The sequence below is a fragment of the Salvelinus namaycush genome, chromosome 3, assembly GCF_016432855.1.
Source record: "Salvelinus namaycush isolate Seneca chromosome 3, SaNama_1.0, whole genome shotgun sequence".
In the NCBI taxonomy this organism is placed as follows: domain Eukaryota; kingdom Metazoa; phylum Chordata; class Actinopteri; order Salmoniformes; family Salmonidae; genus Salvelinus; species Salvelinus namaycush.
The window spans coordinates 43,125,283-43,141,645 of NC_052309.1; the positions used below are offsets into that span (position 1 = coordinate 43,125,283).

The 16,363-nt window shown below is 42.7% G+C and overlaps 1 protein-coding gene across 2 annotated transcripts in view; it reads right to left on the reverse strand.

Annotated features, from left to right (window-relative positions):
• Positions 1 to 335: 335 nt before the first annotated feature.
• LOC120031641 (ubiquitin carboxyl-terminal hydrolase 2-like) overlaps positions 336 to 16,363 on the reverse strand; it is a 44,982-nt gene continuing 28,954 nt past the window's right edge. The window contains exons 1-12 of one of the 2 annotated variants that reach the window (XM_038977449.1): positions 13,567 to 14,138; positions 7,002 to 7,052; positions 6,758 to 6,881; positions 6,052 to 6,163; positions 5,702 to 5,812; positions 3,182 to 3,246; positions 2,975 to 3,078; positions 2,742 to 2,822; positions 2,563 to 2,641; positions 2,070 to 2,177; positions 1,459 to 1,579; positions 336 to 1,254 (exon numbers count right to left, since the gene is read on the reverse strand). In XM_038977449.1, the coding sequence (XP_038833377.1) occupies positions 1,164 to 1,254; positions 1,459 to 1,579; positions 2,070 to 2,177; positions 2,563 to 2,641; positions 2,742 to 2,822; positions 2,975 to 3,078; positions 3,182 to 3,246; positions 5,702 to 5,812; positions 6,052 to 6,163; positions 6,758 to 6,881; positions 7,002 to 7,052; positions 13,567 to 13,725 (1,206 nt within the window). In that variant the 5' untranslated portion in view covers positions 13,726 to 14,138 and the 3' untranslated portion in view covers positions 336 to 1,163. Of the gene's footprint in view, positions 1,255 to 1,458; positions 1,580 to 2,069; positions 2,178 to 2,562; positions 2,642 to 2,741; positions 2,823 to 2,974; positions 3,079 to 3,181; positions 3,247 to 5,701; positions 5,813 to 6,051; positions 6,164 to 6,757; positions 6,882 to 7,001; positions 7,053 to 13,566; positions 14,139 to 16,363 lie in introns of those variants that run through there. The other variant, XM_038977443.1, reaches the window with a different exon arrangement.

Sequence of the window (16,363 nt, forward strand, 5' to 3'; positions counted from 1 at the left end):
AATATTAGCATTTGTTAGCAGAGACTAGTTGAACAAAGTGTGGATTGTAGTCACTGTTTGTCAATAAACTGCTTTCAAGATAAGGGAATAAATATCTAAACATGTAATTTCTCTGAACTGTCCCTTTATGAGTTCATAGTTGGCACAGGTGGAGAAGATTACTCTTAATCAAAGCCATTTACTGTACAGGTGTGTTTGAATATTGGATAGAAAATTACACAATTGTGAGTCCTTGTTTTGAACAGATCAGGGTCGTAGACACCAAACGGATGAATACAGACCAAATGGGTTAGGGATTAGCTGAATTTGTCCAATAACAAACTCTAGATTTTGTAGCAAAAAAACCCTTTATTATTTACACTAATAAATATGACCCTGGGTTCAAATACTATTTAAAATCATTACAAATACTTTAGCTGTGCTTGATTAAGCTCTCCTGTTGCAATGGAACATATGGAAAAGTCCCAAACGTGCTCTGCAAACCCTGCAAACCTGGCACCCCAGGCAGGCTTAAGCAAAAGCTCAAAGTATTTGAAAGAGTTTCAAATAGTATAGGAACCCAAGTCAAATACTGTTTGAAGTAATTCCTAGTTATGTTTAAGCCTTTTACAACTGTACATACACGCATTGACAAACACTGACCTCGTTCTACCCCAGATGGTGCTAGAGTCATCCATCCATCTCTAAAGTCACAAATATGGTGACATTTGTTTAAATAGAATAATTTACAGAACAGAAGGTTACGTGATAGTCTTTCATGTCTCAGTGGTGACCTTGAAGTGAATGCCGAAACTCCGGTTTAGGGTCTTAGAGACCTCGTTGTAGTGCATAAAAAATATATATTTTCACTGTCGGCATGGCGACTGCGCACGCACACACCCACTCTTCCCAACGTCCCCAGGAGAACAGCTATGGTTGAACATCAACTCAATATCTGTATCCTGGAAGTGCAGCCTATGTGTTGTAGCTGAATCCATGGTGCCAAGGGCTACTGTATACATATATACAGAGCAAGGCTCAAAAATCAACTATCAGACCAGACACAGGCCTTTTAGGCTCGTTGCATAGGATCCAGGTGCTGTGTAGATCTATGTAGTCCATATATTATCCATATGACCAGGCTGCCAGGCTTTACGTAGCCTATATGTCCATGACATGTAGCTTCACAGGCGTGAATGAGAGGAGGAGGCCAGCTCGTAGAAGAGCACGTAGGCATCACTGCTGCGGACCTGGCTGGATGACATGGGGCTCACCCTGTAGGGAGGGCGCAGAGAACAAGTGCGTGTTAGTCAGAGCATTGTTATAGACACAGAGATATAGAAATATAGAGAGATACAGACACAAACACACCGAAAACAGAGCCATTGACTCCGAGTCGTAAAATGTACACCTAGTGGTCGTATGATAATGTTAGGGGGTTATATAGGGTGGAGGGGACATCATGGCGTCATTACATACCTGGAGTCATTGTAGCTGTACCACTCCCCCAGGGCTGGGTTCCTGCAGTAGGCTGTGTAGTGGCCACCCAGCGTGTTCCCAGAGTGGTTGGACACCGCATAGAGATTATACACTGCGTTCACTACACACACACACACACACACACACACACACACACACACACACACACACACACACACACACACACACACACACACACACACACACACACACACACACACACACACACACACACACACACACACACACACACAGAGAGAGAGAGAGACAGAGATTAGTGTTATGTCATTGACATCACTGAGGCCTTCATTCAGTTTCAACAGACACCCCATCATTATTTAAAGACAATGTCTGTTTTAAGCCTGATTTAACAAAGAGGATGGCAAATCTATAGACTATAAAGATTTGTCAGTTGAACTGTGTGTGTGTGTACTGTATGTGCCCTGAGTTCAATGAAGCCAGTTGATCTAGTCAGTCGAACCAGTGCTTATATTAGACCACTCAATAATCAAGAAATGGCACTAAAAGCAATTCTAAAAATATTAAAGTAGCTGGAGACAGAGTGCTAGCCTATTTACAGATCTTGTTTCGTGTGTGTGGGTACTACTTACTGCTGTTCTCGGAGGCAAATTCCCTCATGTCCAGCTCTTTGAGGGGGAAGTTGACGTAGGTAGAGAGTTTACTGGTTCGGACGCGGTTCTCTGAGAAGCGCTTGAGGTCTGGGAGACAGGCTCCGTTAAGGACAAGCACATGTACAGCTCGAGCATAGTAGCATAGATACAGTAGCTATTCATAGCATAGCAGCATATATAGATATTGAAGTAGCGTTGAGCTATACCTAGCTTTCATAGCTCAGCTGGCTACTGGGTTAATCCCAGAACCATAGACATTCAATACACTTTTTGAAACATAACATTACAATGATTTTGGCTGCAAAGTTCCTAGAATTAATTAATTAGAAACAGTTAATTCTAGCTCTGGTTATGGTGTGTTATTGCTACTCTTCTACATCCTATGAAGTTGTACTACTACAAGATTGAGAGTAATTTAATTGTTAGGGGAACCAATGTTGGGGAGGCCAATATGATGTAGCAGAAAGGATACGAAGCACAAGGATCTGGGGGAACTTCTGGATAGTGAACTTCTTAGTGCATTTCCTTCTGGCTTTACACCTGCAGCATGTCTGGAGGAAGAGAGGGTTTGGTCATTACATGCAGAAACTCACAGTCTCACTCACTCACAGTCTCACTCACACACCCACACCAAGAGCAGTAGTCCCTTACCGGTTTTTCATCTCCATCCAGTACATCTTCTTTGGTGAAGAATCGCATGCAGTCTGTCAGACTCACCTCCCCTGAACCTTTCTGCGGACACAAACACCCTCAGTCAGACACAGCTTTCACTGTTTCTTTGTGTGTGTGTGTGTGTGTGTGTGTGTGTGTGTGTGTGTGTGTGTGTGTGTGTGTCCATGCCTGCTTGCATGTCTGAGTGTGTACGTGTGTGTGTGTACACTGACCTTAGCGATGGGTAGTGACAAGTCCCAGAATGGATCGAACACTGTGGAGCAGTAACCACACTCACTGCAGGTCAGAGAGCTCTTCAGCTGGCCAACAAACAGATCTACACAGAGAAACACACACACACACACACACACACACGATGATACACATTGGACATTACACACACACACTTGTAATACACACACTTTTTCTCAGTCACTCACCGACCACTTTGCTGTCTTCTCTCTCTAGGTATTTGTTCCACATTTTCTTCCCTTTCTCATTGTCACTGTGGAGGAGACAAACACAGATCCCAGGTGAGTTTACAGTCAAACAAGTTGTCCTCTAGAACAGACACACTCCTCTCTAACATAGATCCTGGGTCAGTTTACGTTAAACAAGCTGTCCTGTAGAACAGACAGATTCCTCTCTAATACAGATCCCAGGTCAGTTTACGGTCAAACAACCTGTACTCTAGAACATACATTCCCCAGCTAGCACATAATGGTCTGAGAACCATATGTTTCTTAGAGCCTGGTGAGAGCGTGGTTGTCCTATGGTTATTTTGCATGCAACCTTCCCACAACTTTCTGGGAATGGAGCAGGATAGTTGCTTGGCTTTTGGAAGATCCTCAGAACATTAAGGGAACTTGAACCCCCCCCCCCCCCCCCAGTATTTTCTTGGTATTTCATTACTTTAACAGAACGTTTCCCATAAGTTCAAACATGGCTACATTTCATTTACATTTTTGTAATGTTCTAAGAACGTTCTCCAACTGGTTTGACATTGTGAATGTTCTGAAATAGTTCAAAGAACATTAAGATACAACCCACTGTGCACACACTGGTTGAATCAATGTTGTTTCCATTTCATTGAAATTACGTTGAACCAACGTGGAATAGACGTTGAATTGACGTCTGTGCCCAGTGGGAATGTTCTTCTGTGGGAATTTCAGTACTTCAGCATGTTTCCTAATGACTCTATTTAAAGTAATGTTCTCAAATCGTTAAGAAACAATGTTCTTCCGTAGGAATTTCAGTACCTCAGCATAACTTTTTCTGCAGGTTTACTCATGGTTATATTTAAAGTTATGTTCTAAGAAACAACGTTCTTCTGTGGGGATTTCAGTACTTCAGCAGAACGTTTTCTGCATGCTTCTATTTAAAGTAATGTTCTCAGAACATTAAGAAAACATTCCATAAAAAACACAAAAAAAACATTTTCATAATGTTATTGAAAAACATATACATTCTGTTCTGTGTCAAAAAAAAACTCTATCCTCTTCTTGTTAAGTGTATTCAGGTGATATTAATGACTTTGTGTTTCCTTTGAAATAGGGTCCGTTTGAATGGACTAAAATGAACAGCATTGTATGCGTAAAAAAACATGGCATGCTAGCTCCATCCTGGTGGCGTAGTGAACTAATTCCATGGATAGAGAACAGAAAATCATAGGTTAATGCCTAAGCAAATTCATTTCCATGTGTCCTATCAGTGCTTGGAGCTCAAAACCGTTAACCCAAACTAAGCTAGCAGTGTTATTAAAAGTCTTATTGAAACATGTTCTCAGAATGTTATTTAATTACCTTCAAATAACCTATCATTTCCATTCTCAGAACGTTAATAAAACCTTCCAGGAAAACTTTCAGGGAACCATAGTAAAACATTCTCAGAACCCCCCTGAAACGTAAAAATGGATGTTCCCAGAACAGGTTAAATTTTCACTTAAAAACAAAATATGATTCCCCTGTCAGGAAGCCATACGTTTCGTTCACAGAACCAACGGGAAACCAAAAACGTACATTCCCACAACTTCCAAGGAACCAAATGTGCTAGCTGGGTCCTCTCTAACACAGATCCCAAGTGAGTTTACAGTCAAACAAGCTGTCCTCTACAACAGACACACTCCTCTTTAATACAGATAGGTTTAAACTGGGGCACCCAGTCTTGGTAAAAAAGCACTTAAAGACATGCTCTGGTACTTTGCTGACTAGTAAGTCTTTTTGAAACCTGCAGCTTTGGGCTGTATGTGGCAATGTGTAGTTCATGCATGCATAATCTGTTAACAGAATTACTGACTTACTTCAATTAGCCACGAAATACCTAGTTTGAAAGCAACTGTTTTCTGGAGGCTGTCCTATGCCATTTTCCCTACATTTACCCCCACGTGGGCCAGCCCCCTAGCAATTCTAGTTACAGCCTCTCGCCATTTGAGTGAGAGCTAGCAAGATGCACACAGTAGAGGAGAGAGAGAGAGCAATGACGTGTTACACATATCAACACATTTGTGAAGTAGTGTACAATTTTCAGGGACCACTTTTGGCTCTTGTGCGCTACTTTCAGAACTACTGGCTAAAAAGTATACAAAAGTACCAGAGAATATCTTTAACCAATAAAACATGACTCATTACAAAGGCAGTTAACTGCCTGAATATCATGAGGCATGTCTAGGCATGTCTAATCCTAGGAGAACAGGTCAGGTTCATTATCTACTAGGCACACACTGGTTGAATCAACATTTTTTCCACGTCATTTTAATGAAATGACGTAGAACCAACTTGGAATAGACGTTGAATTAGTGTCTGTGCCCAGTGGGTAGGCACCAAACAGAAGGAAACGGGCTGAAACGGTAAGGGACTACCCAGGCTTGTCCACTAAGAAACGCTGATTTTCCTTGTCCTTTTCAAAACGGTTAAAACTACTGAACATGCCCCTGGGTTGGTGCTACAGCAGGTGAGACTTACGAGAGGTGGTCAATGTCCTCGGCCGGGAGCCTGGGCCTCACTGTGACCCTGTTGACCTCGTTGTGAAGGCCGTCCAATAGGAAACGCAGGAACTCCTGAGCGTCCTGCTGACTAGAGGAGAGCGAGAGAAAGACATTTCATTTCAAAAGCTTTCTTTTTCAACCACAAAATAAGAAATGAAAATGAAAGATATTAACATACATTAATGCCTTACTGGGAAAGGGAGAGAGAGCGAGATGCCGTTTTTAATAGCTAACACTAATTTATGAACTCGCGTTCTCACGGCACACGTATGACCATAGAAATATAATTACTAGAACAGACCACAGCCCTTTTCTGAATTAACCTACTTGTATCCCACAAATTTGGGCGCGTATCTCTGGATCTGGGTCTTGAAGTCTGAGGGACTGATGGCCTCGCTGCTGACTGACGTCCATAGGGTCTGAGTGAGTTTGGCAAACTCTGTGTGTGTGTGTGTGTGTGAGAGAGAGAGAGAGAGAGAAAGAGACGGGGAGACCGAGCGAGAGAGAGACAGGGGAAAGAAAATGAGACCACTTTTAGAGCCCTTGTACTGTGAAGCAGAGGTCACATTGCAGGGGAGAGGAGCCATGTGAAGAATAACAATCAGGTAGCAGACAGACCTTAGCTACTGTTCAAATGTTAATCATTTCCAAACCGTGTGTGTGTGTGTGTGTGCTTGCGCAGAATAGCTCCTATAAATTTCAAATCAATTTACGACACAATCTGTCCAAGTATTAAGCATAGAGGTTATGTTACACATTAGAGGTCAGTATTATAGTATCCCCAGGTGGTTCTGGAAATATTCTTAGGATGATAATGATGCTGCATAATCATGGTTAGTGCTTCTTTACACAATGTTGTCCTAAGGGAAATAATGGATTATTATTATGTTTTATTACCAAATAGTCCACACTGGCCCACTTCCAACCTTTTCAGAATTTGACAGCTGGTAACGTCCCTAATGTTATTCTAACAATGCACTTTACACTCAGGCTTAAGTAAAGTGCTCCTAGTTGGATCAGTAGTGTGCCTTACCCTCCATGAGAGCGGCCTTGGCCCTGCAGTTGTTGTTGAGGTCGGTGCGGTGCGTGTTCCTCAGACAGTAGTCCCTCAGGTCAGGAGTGTTGCTCAGACACTGCAGGATTGAGTTCATGAAACACTACACCAGGACAGAGAGAGAGGGGATAGACGACATCAGATCCACTACAAACCAGACCAGACATAAACACAGTGTACAAACAGACTCGTGTGTTAGTGATTGAAGTAATGGTTTACTCACTGTGTTGCCGAGGTTTCTCAGTCCCACCAGGCCTTGAGGACTCTTGGAGTTCTTTTGAGGCAAAGAAAGAGAGACACGGGTTAGAGCACAGCAGAAATCTTTCTTCACTCAGTCACACTATGGTACATGACAACTTACAAGAACATGGGACCAAACACGAGGTCACCAGTTTAAGCCTGCTCTTGTGAGTCAGGAAATAGAACCCTCTATCCAGTGAATACTGAAAGAAACTGGTGGTATTACTATTTACCCCCACGGAGTATTTGACTCTGTTGTGAAAACATGGACATTATAAACTGGGTAGTTCGAGCCATGAATGCTGATTGGCTAAAAGCCGTGGTACATGACAAAACATTTATTTTTACTGCTCTAATTACGTTGGTAACCAGTTTATAATAGCAATAAGGCACCTCTGGGCTTTGTGGTATTTTGCCAATATACCACGGCTAAGGGCTGGATCCAGGCACTCCGCTTTGCGCTGTGCGTAAGAACAGCCCTTAGTCATGGTATATTGGCCATATACCACACCCCCTCAGGCCTTATTGCTTAATTATACACAGTGCGTGAACTGTATGGCCTTTGATGACAGTAGTGTACACTGACATGTTGGATGTTCACTGGAGTGGTGTAACGTTGTCTGAAGGGTATGGTAGTACTATAGTAACAGTGGGGTATTACTACGGTGTAAGCACAGAGCTGGGATGAGAATAGTCGGCATACTGAACATATGACAGCGTCTGGCGGCGTATACCGCATTCGTGCGAGAGCCTCCCGGGGCTGTGTGATACACTCACACGGGTTGACACCCTGCCACACGGATCACATATGACATAGTATCACTGGAGGAATCTGCCACTGCTCTGCTAATCATTGCCATTCCGCAAAGTAACACCGCCACCAACAGGCTCCTATCGCATGGTGATGTCACAGACCCTTTTTTGATTTGTATTTATTTTATTTAACTAGGCAAGTCAGTTAAGAACAAATTCTTATTTACAATGACGAACAGTGGCCTTGTTCAGGGGCAGAACGACAGATTTTTACCTCGTCAGCTCAGGGATTCGATCTAGCAACCTTGCGGTTACTGGCCCAACGCTCTAACCACTAGGCTACCTGCCGCCCTTGAGGTGTTAACTTTATAGCAGCCCACGTGATAGAATTCACAGGGCGATGTGCCCTGGGTAAGAGAGTGAGTAGCCCTACAACTACTATGTTGGTTTTGATGGAATGGATCTCAATTATTTAATATTTACTGTACGGAGAGATCGACTGTACACATGACTCGGTAATTCAGCAATTAACTGTCCCTATTCAATCCCATTCATATGAATACTGGGTTAAGCATAAACCTAAATTCTACACTGTATAGACTATAGAGACTTAGCTTGTGTCAATGTCAGTGTCAATACTGTCACCACACATACACTACATGGCATAAAGTATAGGGACACCCATTCAAATTAGTGGATTTGGCTATTTCAGCACACAGCCATGCAATCTCCACAGACAAATATTGGCTGTAGAACGGCCCGTATTGAAGAGCTCAGTGACTTTCAACGTGGCACCGTCATGGATGCCACCTTTCCAACAAGTCAGTTCGTCAAATTTCTGCCTGGTAAAGCTGCCCCGGTCAACTGTAAGTGCTGTTTGTGAATTGGAAACGTCTAAGAGTGTCACGAATCCCGCCGAGGATGGTGCCTCTTCCTGTTCGGGCGGCGCTCGGCGGTCGTCGTCACCGGCCTACTAGCTGCCATCGATTCTTTTATTTTTTGTTTCTGTTAGTTTGGGCTGATTGGGTGCACCTGTTTTGAGTTTAGTTTGGTGGGTAGGCTATTTAAGGGCAGGTAGCCCGCTGGCTTTTGTGCGGGCTTGTATTCTGTTATTTGGTGTTGGATTGTGATGTGGATTTTATTATTTTCTCGGGACAGTTTAGTCCGGTGTTTTTGGACTCGTCTTTTCATGCGCCCGTGTGTTTAGGGCATGATCGTTTTCCCTGTCTATTGGAAAATAAATCCACTTTCTTGAAACCCTGCTCTCTGCGCTTGACTCCTCCACCCAGTACTCCTAGCAGCTCTGACAAAGAGCAACAACGGCTCAGCCGCAAAGTGGTAGGCCACACCGCCGAGTGCTGAAGCATGTAGCGCATAAAAATCATCTGTCCTCGGTTGCAACACTCACTTCAGAGTTCAAAGCTGCCTCTGGAAGCAATGTCAGCACAAGAACTGTTCGTTGGGAGCTTCATGAAATGGGTTTCCATGGTCGACCAGCCGCACACAAGCCTAAGATCACCATGCGCAATGCCAAGCGTCAGCTGGAGTGGTGTAAAGCTCGCAGCCATTGGACTCTGGAGCAGTGGAAACACGTTCTCTGGAGTGATGAATCACACTTCACCTGCTGGCAGTCCGACAGATGAATCTGGGTTTAGCAGATGTCAGGAGAACGTTATCTGGCCAAATGCATAGTGCCAACTGTAAAGTTTGGTGGAAGAGAAATAATGGTCTGGAGCTGTTTATCATGGTTTGAGCTAGGCCCCTTAGTTCCAGTGAAGGGAAATCTTAAAGCTACAGCATACAATGACATTCTAAATGATTCTGTGCTTCCAGCTTTGTAGCAAAAGTTTGGAGAAAGGCCTTTCCTGTTTCAGCATGACAATGCCCCTGTGCACAAAGTCTAACCTTACGGGAACCCACTAGACAGACCAGGTCTTCCTTGAATACTGGGTTAAGCCATAAGCATATAGTTGCTTTACTGTATACACTATAGACTTTTAATATAATTGTGCATTACATTAATCAATCAAATGTATTCATAAATCCCTTTTTACATCAGCAGGTCACAAAGTGCTATACAGAAACATAACATTTTAATAATTTAGCTGACGCTCTTATCCGAGCAACTTACAGTTAGTGCATTCATCTTAAAATAGCTAGGTGAGACAACCACATATCACAGTCGTAGTAAGCTACATATACCCCCCACCATCAGCCATAATGTGTTAACATAATCTTCCCTGAATACTGGGTTACACCAGTTCTGGGTTAAGATGGGTTAATGGATAATGTTGCTTTTCCAAGCTAACTGCTACATGTAACCTACTGTATACAATGTCCCCGTAATACACATTGCTGTATACAGTGCCCCCGTAATACACATTGCTGTATACAGTGCCCCCGTAATACACATTGCTGTATACAGTGTCCCCGTAATACACATTGCTGTATTAGAGGGACATTTCAGGGAATTGGAAATTCTTGGAAGTTACATATTAATATTACATATTCCTCTAGTGTTCTAGCTAGGCTAGTCCAGATTGAAGTGGAGGGTTTGGTGAAAGTGCATCGGTACATCTGCTGACGAATGAAACACCTACGGGAGGCAGCACCCGCCTGACGCCACAGCTGACAGGACTGGGGTGGCATCACACGTGCATGTGGGTTCAGTATAAACACAAACAGTCAGGCACACACAGGCCTAAAAGGAACATGCACACACACACACACTGTGAATGAAGTAGAAACAGCAGTCAGATACATGTGAGTCAGTGACTATCTCCTGTCCCACCCCACATACTGTACAGTATGTAGCACCACAATGCCACTTCTCACACCCATACAGGTACCAAATTCCTCATACTTCTTTCTCATAGTTCACTTTCCACTGGTAGAGCAGTGCAGGCACTGACTAAAGGCCAAATTCATTGAGCTGGAGTGTGAGTACTGAGTACAGACAGTGCTGCTTTACATGGCCCTTCAGAGAGCGTGTCTGGGCCCACTCCTCATCGTTAGCGCTGAGACGGACCATATGGCTTGAGCCACATGCACAGGTCAGTTTCTCACACCCTGGGTAGAAATAACACCAGCGCCAGGGACACTGTTACAGTGATTACTGAGGAGAGGCCTGTAGAGAATGGGCTCTATTGGCATGTGGCTCACTCAGAACATGGAGGGGGGTCCAACAATAAAGGGCCCTGATTGGCTAACGGCCCATCTGTTCTGAGGAGGCAGATATTCCATTGGTTGGCACAGGTTGAAAGTGTAAGAGTGGGGAGAACGCTGTGTTCTCCAACCTTGCTTTGCAGGACTAGTCACAGCCAAACAACTTGTGACTGGGCGCACACACGCACGCGCACACACACAAAACCCGCTTCATAGCTCTCTCATACACACACTCATACCCACAAAGTTGGCATATGGTGCACCACCCAGCAGCCACACCGTAGGCGGACTGTACTGCTCATACCAATAAGACTAAAAACTGTGGTGGATAAAGCATTGATAACGTATTAGAACCATTGATAATGTTGTCAAAGCAGCAATAATGTTGCATTACGGTTCTGCGATGCTTGTCACTGTGATGGTGCTGACGGAGGAACATTCTGCTCTCTAGATGTCCCCCGTAAAGGACATCCATATCTTTAGGCCCTCAGCCCATTCTGAGGACCCACGCACCAACAGCTTACTGTACAGTACATGAGATAAGACGAGACATTCTTGGAGACACAGGCTGACATTCCTTATTTATTGGTGTTCGTTCAAAGTCGTAAAGCAACGTCACGCCCCTAATTGTTAGGCCAAATGGTCAAATGGTGATAACAGTGTTCTCGATACCCTATCGGGTGCAACAGTAGCTGGTCCCTGTGTAACGTGGTTGCACTTGGTAAGGAAAATGTTCTTCTCATCGAGGACAAGGTGTTCAATTAATCCTTCGAAACACTTTAATGATCAAATAAAACAGGCGTTGATGATTAATTGTCGCGATTTGCAGTCCGTCAGAAGTGAGACAACCCTATAGATCAGGTAGTCAAGCCTATATACTAGCCTTTATTTATAAATAAACAGAAACATATAGGCCCCAACCGGCACTTTGCCTACCAGAATAACATTAGACCCCAAGGTTATGTAACAATAGGCAAAATCAGGTCATCTTCACCCACAAGTGCTGATGGGACTTTCCTCTATCAACCAGGGAACACGGTGAGGTAAAACAGTGTTCTTTGTCAAGTGTATACTGCGGTACGTTTGACTTTCAAGGGCTAAGCAGCAGTCACTGAGGGCAATGATTATGAATGGTGGTTTGTTTGGTGTTTCATTGCAAGGTTTTGTGTTGAGACCTTGACTGATAGAAGGAATGATAGACAGGGTGCTATAGGGCATTGTGGGCCTTTGGTTTGTCCACTAGGGGTCATCCTGTCATTTCCTCAGAGTTATTCATGTAAGGATTAACCAGCCGGTATTCATAAAGGGTCTCGGAGTAGGGGTGCTGATCTAGGATCAGTTCCCCAAGGTCCATGTAATCTTATTCCGTATGATAAGAAAAGCTAAACTAATCCTAAATCAAAATCGTACTCAGACGCTTGATACATACAGCCCCTGTCTATGTTGTGGTATGTTATACAGGTCTTTAGGCCTACATATATGCTATTTAAAAAACACATATTATTTGAAGAACGACTTTAAAGTACTGTGTAGTGTTAACATTGATGTGGCACGGACTATTATCTTTTTTCTTTAGGCCTAATTCTTCTCCTTTCAGTAGACTATAGTGCATGTTGCATTGGAGCTTCAGAAGGGAAAGGCACACATTTGTCCCGTCACTAATTCTCTGTACTGCACAGTGTAGCCTACATTCAGGGCCAAAAAAGCACAGCTGGAACAGAAGAAAGCAGGCCTATATTATGTGCATTACGGCCAGCGGTGCACGCACTCAGTTTAGAGCAGTGGTTCCCAACCTTTTGCTGTTACTGCTGTCGTTACTTCCCAGAGTAACCCAGGGGGTCGTGGTTGAGAAACGCTTGTGTACAGGATGCTCTGTAAGAACTGCTAAACTGCAGATTTATGTAACCAAATCAGCTGCACGAGGTTACAGTAAATTGACAGGCAGGCAGCTGTTTCGAGCACTGTTTTCAGATGCCCGATGACTTGAACATAATGTGAAACTATTCTTATTGGATTGAAACGATTGCTATTGAATGCTGGCTGTCATACCATATTTGGATCCACATTTGTTAACAATGCAACAGCCTTGAGCCTATATTGGCCTGTGTAGGATGACAACATTCCACCACACAAAAGTGTAATTCTATTATTTTATATTATCACGGGTGTCGAAATAACGTGTAACTTTTTTTTGGAGAGGATGTAGGCTTGCCTATTCGACCTACAGGTGCAGAATTTAAGTTAGCCTTGCTTCACTTTTGCTTTGGCAAATCAATAACTAAGCCACGGACCCGTCAAGATTCCAAGTTCCAACGTGGAAAGTGTAGTTTAATGGGCTCAAACTCTAAAAGCAATTTCATAACACATTTAATCTGTTGCTGACAGGGTAAGTGATATTGTTACGTAAGTACGTAGACTATAGCTGCCAACATTATCCTTTCCTGAGGTGTATGTTGTTGATGGAAATTTCGCCTGTAACTAAAACAAATCTATCCGATGATAAATGTAAATATGAAATAGGCCCATTAACCTAATATCAAAAATCGTCTGACAATATATTCGCTCAGTCACAATTTGGGCACCGGCTACCTGAATATGCATTTGCTTGCATACCGAATAGGCGCACTTACCTTGGCTTGATTAATAAGAAGACCCACAAATGTGGACACCAACATTGAGCGCGACATTGGAGGACTCTTCCTGCGCAGGTCCGTCTTTATGAAGGGGAATGCGGTGACCGGCGGCTCCTCGGGCACCGTGACGGTATACGACTGTCGCATACTAGGCATGATGGCGGTGTAGGCTACGGTCTATACAGCAGACGATACAATCAATTAGAGGTGGCGATGCTGAAAAGTTGTCTACCGCGGGTGCAACAGTAGCTGGTCCCTGTGTAACGTGGTTGCACTTGGTAAGGAAAATGTTCTTCTCATCGAGGACAAGGTGTTCAATTAATCCTTCGAAACACTTTAATGATCAAATAAAACAGGCGTTGATGATTAATTGTCGCGATTTGCAGTCCGTCAGAAGTGAGACAACCCTATAGATCAGGTAGTCAAGCCTATATACTAGCCTTTATTTATAAATAAACAGAAACATATAGGCCCCAACCGGCACTTTGCCTACCAGAATAACATTAGACCCCAAACTCAATCTGGAATATCACTGCCTGCAGACTGAGGCCGATTCGGTTGCATAAGGTTCCACCTCTCTCAGTGTGGGTTGAATAAACTAGAGTCGGTGTGCAGTGCCCTTTCGTTTTACTACACAGCACACGCCCCCTCGGACTCAGTAGACGTCACGAAGTATCTCATGCTTGTCGAGACGTCCAAGAGCAGAGGACGAGACGTTCGCCCCATTCACAGAGGAGGATGAAAGCGGAGAGGATGAGTGAGAGGAGGGTGGTGGAAATGCATGATATATCCGTCCGTCTATAATAATATTGCAATTTCGCTGACGCTTTTATCCAAAGCTACTTACTGTCATGCGTACATTTTACGTCTGTCGGTCTCTATATAGATACATTTTTCCATCCATATATTTTTATACTTTGCCTTACAGCATTTGTTTCTTCCACCTTGACATGTGAATTTAGCTTGACAATATAATGCATAATATCAGTGTAATGTCATAAGTAAAACCAATAACATGATATGACAAGCATTATGTCATGCTTATGGCATTATGTCAATCAAAAGTCAATAACGTCCAACGTGTGTTGCTTTAGCTAACTAAAGCAACAGTTGGTCCTAGCTCAAGCATTGCCATGCGTTTCTCTAGAATATTGTGAATGAATGACAAAACTGGGTCGCATTCACTAAGGAGCAAACAGCGCGAAACAGGGAGGGCCTACCTAGATCTGACCAATAAGAAACGTTGTTTTCATTTTCCGTTATAGAACGTGTTGCTACGGTGTACAGTAATGAATACGACCCTGGGGTACAGTAAGAGCAATGTAACACATTACCCAATCAAACCTTTTCCCTGGATCTGAGCTTTTTTTTTTTTAATGCAAGCAGATTTTTGGCATCTCAGGGTTGTGCTCATTAAGGCACACAGTCGAAAAGGGTTTTGCAACCGTAAACGAAAATTAGCTTTCCAGTCTAGGTATTCCCTTCCCCGTTTTCTGCCATTTGGGGTCCAATGAACTCGACCCTACTCCTAATTGGCCCATCATAACTCTACAGTCACATTCAATCTGTACGCAGAATAATACCAGCTAGAGGGGGTGTTAAGAAAAAGTAATACATCCACTCTCAAAACATAAACAGGAAACCCAACAACCACAAACACAGCTCCATAATCGTACGAAAGCAAAGTGTCGCTTTTCGCCGCATCATTACGTAAGCAGCGTGGAACTGACCCGCTCCCTGAGAATCAGTGCATTCCTCTTATGAAACGCCACTCACGTAAGGTTGGGAGTTATGGTCTAAAAATCATATATTGATTTTTTCAAAGTTATGTGCGATTCACGATATATATCTCGATTTAAGTGTTCTCTAAATAAGCTTTTTGTACAATTAAAGGTAAAATACGCTGTATTGCAAATAGTCAGCAATAATATCATAAATTCAGGGATTGTGAAATTATACCTAGGCTAAATATGAGCCTTCCACAACCATAAGACCCACTAATGATGTAATTATTTTATAAAAAATAGATTAATCTGCTTTTTTGAAATAATCACTGATCTGGCATTCAAGTCTGTCTATTAAAATGCCTTTTTTGTAAAAAATAAATAAAAAAATGACCACTGGGGGAAATGGCTAAAATATCATAACATGGTATTTAAAAATAGTTTGACAGTATTTTATGTTTTTGAATAATAAAAGTTCTACATTCGCTTTATGAGTAATGCATGACCCTAGGGTGGCAACACATACATTCTAAGTGATTTCAATGGGTCTTTCTCCATTCTGATTGTTTTATACTGTTCAATTCAACCCAAAATAATTTCCTGCACTCATTTTAGATAATTTCCACACTGTCACATAGGGCTGCACAATATGGGCAAAATGCTGAGGCCTTATTTGTAATCCAATGTTGCAATTGCGATTTGACGTGCGATTTACTTTTATTTATTTTTATTTTTTTTATGTGTGTGAACTGTTGGAATCATGGAAATATGTTTATTTTAATTCTTTAGTTAGAATATAAATAATTGTGGGCAATTTGAATACAGTGCTGTTTGACATGACAACGAATGAAAATGACAGGAAGGAGTTATTGTGACAGGGTAGGAACCAAAGTGTTGGTCAGTGTTTCCTAGGGGTCCCTATAATCTTTGGCTACATGAAATGTTTCTTCATGCAGCCAAAATATTTATGCTTCGCCTATTCTCTTTGATTTAGAAGATACTGTTGCACAAACAGCATACTGATTTAGGCCTACACCATCACTGGTTTCAGGCTGTATTAGCTAGCTACG